At 35.3% G+C, this 11114-nt stretch overlaps 1 protein-coding gene and 1 pseudogene across 4 annotated transcripts; both read left to right on the top strand.

Moving 5' to 3' along the window:
• Positions 1 to 249: 249 nt before the first annotated feature.
• Positions 250 to 4529, top strand: LOC111474057 (sm-like protein LSM4). Of its 4 annotated transcripts, none has more exons than XM_023119327.1 (9): positions 250 to 510; positions 632 to 674; positions 867 to 908; positions 1759 to 1857; positions 1956 to 2033; positions 2998 to 3037; positions 3253 to 3417; positions 3765 to 3831; positions 4307 to 4529. In XM_023119327.1, exons 2-8 carry the CDS (start codon positions 672 to 674, stop codon positions 3785 to 3787), a joined length of 450 nt encoding a protein of 149 aa, XP_022975095.1. In that variant the 5' UTR covers positions 250 to 510; positions 632 to 671; the 3' UTR covers positions 3788 to 3831; positions 4307 to 4529. The 4 variants fall into 4 exon arrangements, with proteins under 4 accessions (XP_022975095.1, XP_022975091.1, XP_022975088.1 ...); XM_023119323.1 differs by having other exon boundaries at positions 3931 to 4507; XM_023119320.1 differs by having other exon boundaries at positions 3765 to 4492.
• A 1823-nt stretch (positions 4530 to 6352) lies between these two features.
• LOC111474036 lies at positions 6353 to 9160 on the top strand (annotated as a pseudogene).
• The last annotated feature ends 1954 nt before the right edge of the window (positions 9161 to 11114 follow it).

Genomic DNA, 11114 nt, shown 5'->3' with positions numbered 1-11114 from the left:
CTACCGAGGAGAAATCTCTCATTATTCTTGTTTAAACACGGGAATACTCCACCTCCTTTTGGTCGGTTTTCATTGAATCTTAACCTCGTGTCTAACGAGGAGAAACCTCTTCCTATTCCTTTTTAAACACAGGAATACTCCACCTTTTTTTGGTTGAATTTTCTTAGAATTATAGCCTATCTAATGAGGAGAAATCTCTCTCTATTCCGGTTTAAACAGGAATCTTAAAAATTAAAAATTTTAAAATGGGATTAAATTAAAAGAAAAAGAAACGAAACCCTAGGATCCGCCGATCGAATGGATCGAAACTCGAATTTTTTCAATATCGAACTGGTTCGGTTGTGTTTTCCTTCTGAGATAGTAAATATTGTTGGCGGCATCATCAGAACAATTAGATTTCTTCGTCCTACCTGCCCAATGAGTCGTTTCGACCGCTTTTGAATTCATATCGAAAAAAAATTCCTACTCTACTCAAGAACTTGATTCTCTTTAGGATCGAGAGCTTCGAAGGTTAGTGACTCTCTTGATTTCATTAGTCTACGAATCAATGTTTCTTTTCATGAATCTGTTCATCCAAATGTATGATCATCTGGAAACTTGAAATTCTTTTGGTTTTTTTTTTTCCCGACAGATTGGTTTCCGCTTCTCGATTCTGCTTCGTGTCCTTGAAGATGGTATGTTTCCCCTCGTGTTCTTATTTGGTCCTGTTGTTAAATTTTGCTGGTAGTGTAACCTAAGGGTGTGTTGATTCATTCAATGCCTTGGATTGATTGAACTATTTTGCTTCAAATTCGTCGTCGTTGCTTGTTTCTTTGCTCTTTTCCCTTCTTGGGTTCGCTCTAATCGATTTTTTGTTTTTACTTCAGCTTCCCCTTTCTCTCCTAAAGACTGCCCAAGGGCATCCAATGGTAAGGGCTTCTTTCAAATTCTTCGTTTTTATATTGTAAATATACGGGTGAGGTTACTGTTAGGAATCACGGATCTCCACAATGGTATGATATTGTCCACTTTGAACATAAGCTCTCATGACTTTGCTTTCGACTTCCCCAAAAAGCCTCGTACCAATGAAGATGTATTCCTTACTTATAAACCCATGATCATTCTCTATATTAGCCAATGTAGGACTCCCTCCCAACAATCTTCAACAATCCTCCCCTCGAACAACGTACACTATAGAGCCTCCCTTGTGGCCTATGGAGCCCTCGAATAGTCTCCCCTTAATCGAGGCTCAACTCCTTCTCTGGTGTCCTTCAACAAATTACACCCTTTGTTCGACACTTGAGTCACTTTTAACTACACCGCTCACAACTTCTTTGTTCGACATTTGAGGATTTTATTGACATGGCTAAGTTAAGGGCATGCCTCTGATACCGTGTTATGAATCAAGACTCTCCATAATGGTGTGATATTGTTCACTTTGAGCATGAACTCTCATGGCTTTGCTTTGGGCTTCTCTAAAAGGTCTCATACCAATGGAGAGATATTACTTATTTATAAACCCATGATCATTCCCTAAATTAGGTAACTGGTAGCTAAACTAAGTTCAATAGATAGACTTGCATATGATTGTCAAGAAACTTTCAACATTTGATATCCAGATAGTTTGTCATAATATGTTTTGAAGGAATCTAATGGCTAAATGTTACTATGCCAATACATGATGATTAATAAGGGCTTGGTCTGAGCTATTGAACTTATATTTTAGGACTTTTTATTATGAACTTGATTGAAAGATATATAATTTCTGCATTGCAACAGTTGGTGGAGTTGAAAAATGGTGAGACTTACAATGGCCATCTGGTTAACTGCGATACGTGGATGAACATTCATCTTCGGGAAGTCATCTGTACATCTAAAGTATGCACGATGAACTTTTATTGTTTTCGTTTGTTAATAGTTCCTTTTCTTGGAGTTTGAATTGATAATAACTTAGTGTTTCAATTATCAAATGTTAGGATGGTGACCGGTTTTGGCGAATGCCTGAATGTTATATCCGTGGTAATACAATCAAGTATTTGCGAGTTCCAGATGAGGTATTCATGCAAGCTGTTGCTCTTCTTGAGTGTCTATTTGTGACTTTTGATGCATAAGAGGACCTTATATATATATGCTTGCAGAACCAAAAAAAACTCATATGTCTTCAAATTTAGTTATTCCTAGTGAGATCCCACATCGGTTGGAGAGGGGAACGAAACATTCTTTATAAGGATGTGGAAACCTCTCCCCAGCAGGCGCGTTTTAAAACCTTGAGGGAAAGCCCGGAAGTGAAAGCCCAAAGAGGACAATATCGGCTACCGGTGGGCTTGGGTTATTACAAATGGTATCAGAGCCAGACACCAGGCAGTACGCCAGTAAGGACGTTGGACCTCGAAGATGGGTGGATTGTGAGATACCACATCGATTTAAGAGAAGAATGAGTGCCATCGAGGACTCTAGGCCCCGAAGTGGGTGGATTGTGAGATCCCAGATCGATTGGAGAGGAGAACAAGTGCCAGTGAGGACGCTGGGTCCCAAAGGGGGTGGATTGTGAGATCCCACATTGGTTGGAGAGAGGAACAAAACATTCTTTATAAGGGTGTAGAAACCTCTCCCTAGCAGACGTGTTTTAAAAACCTTGAGGGGAAGTCCAAAAATGAAAGCCCAAAGAGGTCAATATCTGCTAGTGGTGGGCTTGAGCTATTATATTCCTCCACTTCTATCACATGCTTATCAGCCACATCTCATTTTGGTTTCTAGTTTCTAATTATATTTCCACTCTTCTTTTACTTATCCTTTTACAACTTTGTTATCATCTTTAACTTGTTTATATGATTTTATCCATCCATATCTACCAAAAAAGTTACTTATTTAAAACTGTTCTTTGTTTTCTAATCGTAGAAGTTATCATTCCCTTCTTTTACTTGTCCTAAGCAGCTTAGTAAATGCGTACTAAGTTTTCATACAAACTGTTGCAATATTTCATGCTCTCTGTTTCACTAGTTTTGTATTGCTTCTCAGGTTATCGATAAAGTTCAGGAAGAAACCAAAAGCCGTACAGGTATGCTGTTATGCTTACATTTGATAACATCCCATAAAGTACCAAATACATTTGATAATGTTTTCATGTAGTAAACTCTTGATTTTCCATACACAACGAATGAGTCGAATAAATGACGCCATTAAAGACTAAGATCGATTTCTCTTTTGCCATTGGTTTTGCCTAATTCGAGCGTTAGTATCAAGGAAACCGATGCTTGGACATTGTTTTTTCAGATAGGAAACCTCCAGGTGTAGGGCGTGGAAGAGGAAGAGGGCGTGAGGATGGTCCCGGTGGAAGACCATCTAAAGGAATGGGGCGAGGCTTTGATGACGGTGCTAAAGCTGCTTCTGGAGGCCGTGGAAAGGGTGGCTCCGGTGGAAAACCTGGTGCCAACAGAGGTAAATTAAATTGAATCAGTATCATTTATGGAACATAAATTTGTTGTTTCAGTCCCCATTGGATAACAGTTTTGGTTCTTTTGTTCCCTGTAAAAACTATATCCATTATCTGTTCATGTATTCTTTATTTAGTTTTTCACCTTCAAAAACACTTGGCCAATTTTTTAAAACAAAATACACGAGTTCTTAAAATCGTTAACGTATTTTGATTTTCTAACATTTGGCTATGGGTTCGAGTTTACTGTGACAAAAAAATTATGTTATCAAATGGACTTTTTATTCTCTCTTATCGATGTCTGCGCCATCGTATTCACTAAATAATGCCATGTTCATTTATTTTAATTTAGTTGGAGGCAGGGGCCGAGGGTGATCGGAGTGACACGGGTAACAGATGAGATGGACTAACTACATTATGTAAGCCCTGCTCAGTTTTCTCGTCAGTGGCTATGTGTTTTCATTTTTATGCATTTTCTTTTAGTCTGCATTCTGAAGTGAATATTTATGTGATTTTAGCGCCAGCCCTCTGCCAAAGTTGTACACGACACGAACAGTTCAGTTTATTGGTTCGTAGTCTTGGGAATAGGTATATAGATAGTCTCGTGTTTTCGAGATGTTTTAGAGGGGTTGGGAGGCTATATGTGATCAATTTAGGTACACACAATATTTGAAAGGTATTATGATCAAATTCTAAACACCTGTTAAGTAGGTGTTTATGGTTGATATCATGAATGCTTAAAATCTAGGATTGATCAGTGCTGGGAGTACCATCATCAGATAATCAATGATATAGAGGTTCTGTTCATCTAAGATGCCTTGACTCTATGAAATCTATCTGATATGTATGTCATTGTTAAGACACTTCTAACAATGCCAATGTGCCATACTCAAGGGTGATGATGCCGGTGGCTATGGGCGACTATGGCAAACGTACCGACTCGTGACTCTATTCTACGATGCACCATTGGTACCCTCCTAGAACCCACAAACTCTACTGCCTTTTGTTCATGATACAATATGTATGGATTTTTTTTTAGAATAGTATGAATCGATCATTGGTTACATTCGTTTGAATTGATTGGCTGATTTGGTTGAATCGAGTGAATGTATTTATTGAATGACTTTAGGAATGGTAGTTGTAATAGCCCAAGTCCACCGCTAGTAAATATTGTCTTCTTTAATATTGTCTTCTTTGGGTTTTTCCTTTCGAGTTTTCCCTCGAGGTTTTTAAAATGGATTTGCTAAGGAGATATTTTCATATCCTTGTTGAAAAATGTTTCGTTTCCTTCTCCAATTGATGTGAGATTGTACAGTAGTATTGCTTTTTTGGTAGAGTAATGATAATATCTTTGGCATAACTCGAGATTTCCTGTTTTATGGTCAAATGGTTGAGTACAATAATGAACATGGTGGGGTTTTGCTCTTCTGACTTACTCATGTTCGGCTGCACTCGAAGAAGTCGATTCAGTTTTTGAATCTCTACCTCTACGACGATCGTCCATGGTAGTACAATTAAGTATTTGTAAGCTGGTTTTTAATTTCTTTCTTATGCTTGTGTTGCAACAAATGAGCCTCTTTGACTTAGAGCAAATATGATCCTAATAGAACTGAGACATTGACTTTACATTCATTTGGAACGAAATATTTCTTATAAGAGTGTGGAAATCTCTCTTAGTAAACGCAATTTTTAATCTTAAGGGAAAACCCGAAAGGAAAAACCCAAAGAGAACAATAAGACTTGGACTGTTACAAATAGTATCAAAGTTAGGTATGGGGCGGTATGCCAGCAGTTGGCTCCTAAGAGGGTGGATTGTGAGGTCCTACATATTGGGCGGTTGTGTCAGTAAAGATGCTGGCTCCCAAGGGGTGTATTATGAGATCTTACAAATGAAACATTTAAGGGCGTTGAGTCGAATCCATCATTGCCAGCATCTTCCTTCCATCATTTGCCATCATCTCCACCACTTCCTCTCTTCATATTTAGCATTTTCTTTATAAATATAAAATAAATTAATAGTAAATAAAAATTATTCATTAATTTCTTCGTGATCAATCACTAATAATGGTGCATAAGGCTAAACTTAAAATAAAACTCTTGAATTTTGTATATTATTTAAAATATATACATGAATTTCATAGAGTTTTAATAACACTATTGAACATTTTAAAATAAAAATTAATAAGAAAACTTTTTAAAAATATTAAAGAATTTTAAAAAGTTTATTAAAATATTTTAAAAAATACTCTAAAATTTTAAAAATATATTTAAACTTTTTTTAAAAAAAATAATAAAAAATATTAGTAAAGTAACATAAAAAAAGAGATAATCTATCAGATAAATCGTTTCCATCCATATATTAACCATAAAAACTTTGAATATATTTCTTTTATAAAGATATGAACGCTCGTTTTAATTTCATGGGTATTCTTTTAAATACAGTACTGATAACGATCTTTTTGAATTTTTAAAAAAATGTTCAAATGTACTTTTGAAATAAAATACTAATATTTTTCATTCAAAACTATCTATAAACGTGTTTTTTTTAGATTATTTTAAAATTTAAAGGTATTATTGAAACATTTGAAAGTTTATGATTTTATTTAGACGAAGAACAAAGTTCAGAAATATATATATATATATATAATTGAATCTACGAACAAACTATACCGATTATATATATATATATATACGATTGAACAAATATTACATTAAAAATCCAATATAATAAAATTTATGTGAAATATAGATTTGAAAAAAAAGTGAAAATTTAAGGATTCATTTAAATTCAAAACCTAAACCCATTAATTTGTAGATATTTTGGAAATGGGAACCACGCGAAACAACTCGGTCACTGCAAGTCAATTCCTAAGCATTACAATATTCTATCGCCTGATCACATCTTCCACGAACCAATCTCCCTATATACTCTCTGAAGCTACGAATCCAACCTCATTCTTCTCACTCGATCCTCGCCATCCGAGCCTCTCCCCGACGCCTCTGTTCTTCTATTCAAGTTTCAGGTCAGTATACTCTCGTTTCTTTTGCTGGATTGTTGTTGTGGTTGTTGTTCTTGCTTTTCCGTTTTGTTGATCTTTGAATTGTTTCGTCCGACTGTGGAATTTGTTCTACTTTTTTGCATTTTCTTTTTCGTGGCTTCTTTGTTGTGTGTGATCGGAGGTGGATTCTGAGATTAATTGTTTCTTTTGTGTTTCAATTCCCTGTGCTTGTGTTGTTCTTGAGAAAATGTTTTGTGATGGCTCCGAAATTTACTGTAATTTGTAGAAGTTTTCATTCTCTCTTTGCTGTTTAGAACTAAGTGGACTGGAGATGAGTAAGTCAAGGCTCAATGTGTGACTTTCCTGTTCAGTGATAGTTAAATTAGCACCATACTCAAATGGACAGATTATGGTGCTTTTGGTTTTTGTACTTATTTTTAGCTTAAGACTCAACTCGTGACTATTGATACTAATTTATGAGCCAAAAAATGATATCAAAGTGATTCGGATCTAGGATCCTACTTTGATACTGTTATTGAACTAAAAAGCTTATACTGATAGGTTATGGTATATTTAATCTTTTGTAACCGTGCAAGAACTAGCGTTTATTGAAGAAGCTGTAGAGTCTGATTACATGTTTCTAATTAGTGAGCAAAAAAAATGATATTAAAGTGGTTCATACCTAGGATCCTACTTTGATACCGTTGTTGAACTCAAAAGCTTATACCGGTAGGTTATGGAATATTTAATCTTTTGTAACCGTGCAAGAACCAATGTTTGTAAAAGAAGCTATAGAGTCGATTACATGTTTCTAATTAATGAGCAAAAAAAATTTGATACTAAAGTGGTTCAAACCTAGGATCCTACTTTGATACTGTTATTGAGCTCATAAGCTTATACCGGTAGGTTATGGAATATTTAATCTTTTGTAACCGTGCAAGAACCAATGTTTGTAAAAGAAGCTATAGAGTCGATTACATGTTTCTAATTAATGGATGTTGAACTCAAAATCTTATACCGGTAGGTTATGGTATATTTAATCTTTTGTAACTGAGCAAGAACTAGCGTTTACTGAAGAAGCTATAGAGTCGATTACATGTTTCAAATTCCGTGTTCTTTTAGAAACATGGTGTATAAATTAGTATAAATTACACCAATAGAAAAGTTTTTTTCTTTTTGAAGATCAGAGTCTTGAGATGATGAATCCAAATGGCCGGTTTCGAGTTTATATTCTTGTTGACAAGAACCAGAGAACTCAAAAATCAGTTCATCTTTCCATTGTTCTCAGGCCACATTTGTCTGGTGAGCAGTAATAGGTATGATAGAGGAGCCAAGTTGTAAAAGAATTGCAAGTATGTCAAGATCAGCTCAAGAAAGTGAATTGTTTAGGACTGTGGAAGAGAAAAGGAAGCAACAAGAGTCTCTTATTCCTTATGTTCATGAAGATTGTGTGTCAAACATCCTCATCAGACTCCCACTTGACTCACTTCATAGATCAATGTTTGTTTGTAAGCGCTGGTTTAATGTCATATGCAGCCCCATATTCGTTGAAACCCATCTCCGTCGATCTGAGTCGGTTTTGATCTTCACAACACAGACTCGTTACAATGAAGTTTTACCACATTCTGGAAAATCAAACACCCTGTCAATTGAATCAAAGTTTATGCAGTCTGATGAATCTCTCTCTCTATTCCATAACTTGGATCCCACCTCAAAGACGTTCATTCACTTTTTGGAATTTAAAGATGGACTTAGCAATGTAGGAGAGTATAGCTTAAGTTGCTTTGGAAGGATTCGAGCTACGTGCAGCGGTTTGATATTGCTCGATAACAAATTGAAGAGAGGGGGACTAATAATTACTAATCCAGTGACTAGGAAACTGACTGGTATTCCTCCTGGAACTTTGAATTCACCACATGATGAATCTTATGGATTTGCATACGACGATGTTTTAGGCCAATACAAAGTCGTTCACTTGTTTCGGGATGAATTAATGTATATTAGTTGCGAGATCTTTATAATTGGGACTAAAAAATGGAGAGCTGTTGATGGACCTTCTTTTGGTCTCTTTGGTTGGCTTGGATTTAGACCTGTTGAAGCCATAGGAGCTCTACATTGGATCCCACAAGTTAATCACAGCGATTGTATTGTATCGTTGGAAATCGAGACCGAAAAATTTCAAACAATACCGCTTCCAAATAGTTGCAATATGTATGATGGAATTGTTGAAATTGGCTCTTCTCTAAGCTTTGTCACTCATCAGGAGACCCACACAGACATTTGGATCTTGAAGGGCTTGTCTGGAGAAGTATGGATAAAGCAACATAGCATCAATATAGGTTGCAGAATGGATATGATTCCTCTTTTAAGTTTTAGAATAAGAGGAGACCTCGTTTTCAGATCGAAAGATGGTCTGTTTTACATCTACGACTTTGAATTGCGATCGATTACTAAAGTCAAGAACCAAAACCGACTCGGTGTGTCATCGGGTTGCCTTTTCCCCCATGTCAACAGCATGGTCTCTTGGAGTAGCTGTTAGAAATCTCAGGTCAGTTTGTATTGAAGATGCATCTTGGGAAATGTTGTCACTTACTGTATAATCTGATTAAGCATATATTCTACTTTATGGTTATTTATGTATATATGAACTGCCTCAACATTGTAGGTTCTGTGTGTGAGCTGAGTTTAAAACTATTTTTTCTAATCACCGGTTAACCGGTTTGTTGTAACGACCATATTTGATTTTTACTTTTTTCTTTATTTTTTTTGGGTTAAAAAACAAGGTTGTCATTGCATGCATGACTATATGCGAAAAATTTGATTTAGAACATTTCATAAATGATTTCGTGAACTTAAATGTTCATAAAATCCATTTCAATTAAATGTAAACATCATGGCGGAAACGATGGCGGAAACGAAATAACAATAAGTTCAAAGTAATGGAAACATCCTGATCTAACCTATGAGCTACAATTTAAACATAAATGCAACTACCTTAACTTCGATTCCATGATCTTTATAGCAACATCGGCATTCATACAGGGGTGTCTTACTTGTATTTGAAAAGTAGTATGTGACTTAAGTATTTAAATACTTGGTAAGTAGGTCCACGGTTGCAAAAACAAGCTGTCATGATGGGACCTATTTTTTCATAAAAACATCATGACATGGCCTTGGGTTCTACTTTTTAGTTTGAATGTGTTGTACCACCATGCTGACTCGTATACGTAACCCCTGGATCTAGCTCGTTGGGCTAGCACAGACTCATGCTGTCAGATGCCACGAAGGGAAAAGGCCAGCATAATATCATGAAGAACAAAGATATCGTAATGTATGTGTTTGTACTTAAATATTACGGAGAAGTATTCCCATGCACATGTCATACAAAATTCATGAGGTCCCACGACATTAAAACATGACAGATATTCATAAAACTAATTGTACCTCCCTTCTTTTCTTGACATAGAATTCCTATGAGACATACATACTTGATACTTGTCATATTATTCATGATTAACATGTATGGTAATCAACTCGGTACAGTACATTTTGAGACATTTTAGCCTTGGTAGGTGTAGACATGATTTTGGTGATCAGTCATATACCTCCGTATTGACACAATAATAATAGTACATATCTATCTAACATGAAGACAAGTAAAATAGGTTTGGAACGGGCATGCAGTCATGGATAACACGTCATAGACAACCATGACTAAAACATCCGACGTAGGTATGATTTATAATTGTTGATTGCAGTCGTAGGTATGATCTTTTTCCCTTTGTAATTTGAGTTTGATACTCAACCTTGCGAGAGCATCACATGCCACTTACACTTCAACTTCAACTTCTATTTAACACATACTGCTATAATATCTTGCAAAGTTGCAAACGGAGCATTTCTTTAGCTCCAATTCGTACGATTTGAGTTGGGTTGGGTTATGAACTTATCTATAAGTTGAGTTTAAATAAATGAAATTTTATGAATTGGGATGATTCTGAATTCTCCTCAAATTAGATTGAATTGAATCGAACTAACCTAAATTCACATTTTTGTTTATGATATATATATTTCCATTATTTACTTTCTAACTCTTAAATATATATTTTTAACTCTTTGAAATATAATTTTTCAATATATAAATATAATTTTTCAAAATATATATTGAAATTGAGTTGCAAATCTTAATTAAATGTTTGAAAATAAATAAACAAAGGTTTTAAGCTATCTTCTTTCATTAAAAAAAAAAAAGAATAAATGACCCGAACTTGAACCATTTCATTCATGCTAGTCTAAATAAGTCTTTTAGTAAGTTTAACCGTGTATATATATATCTATATCTATATATGTCTTCAATGTTGTCATTTCGAAATGTTTGCATCAATCATAGTTTCAACTACCAAAATGCTAAGTTGGCTTGACGAGCCCAAATGTGAGGAAACAAAAGCAATAAAACAACAATTACTTCTTCAGAATGTTACGTATGAATGTGTACACCATGATATTATGCACGGTCCTTTCTTTTATATTGGTTTTCCGCCGCATGAGTTTATTCTAGCCCATAGTCAAACGCAAGGAGTATGTTTACAAGTCTGCCTAATGAGTTCATGTACCGTATATATAAAAGTACTCTGCATCTAAGTCTACCCGAAAAAAAAGTAGATCCTAACAATTACATTGCATGTGTTTGCATTTTCTAATTC

The sequence above is a fragment of the Cucurbita maxima genome, unplaced genomic scaffold (assembly GCF_002738345.1).
Source record: "Cucurbita maxima cultivar Rimu unplaced genomic scaffold, Cmax_1.0 Cma_Scf00003, whole genome shotgun sequence".
Lineage (NCBI taxonomy): Eukaryota > Viridiplantae > Streptophyta > Magnoliopsida > Cucurbitales > Cucurbitaceae > Cucurbita > Cucurbita maxima.
Note: the sequence above shows the minus strand (reverse complement) of the source record. Positions and strands in the feature narration are given on the sequence as shown.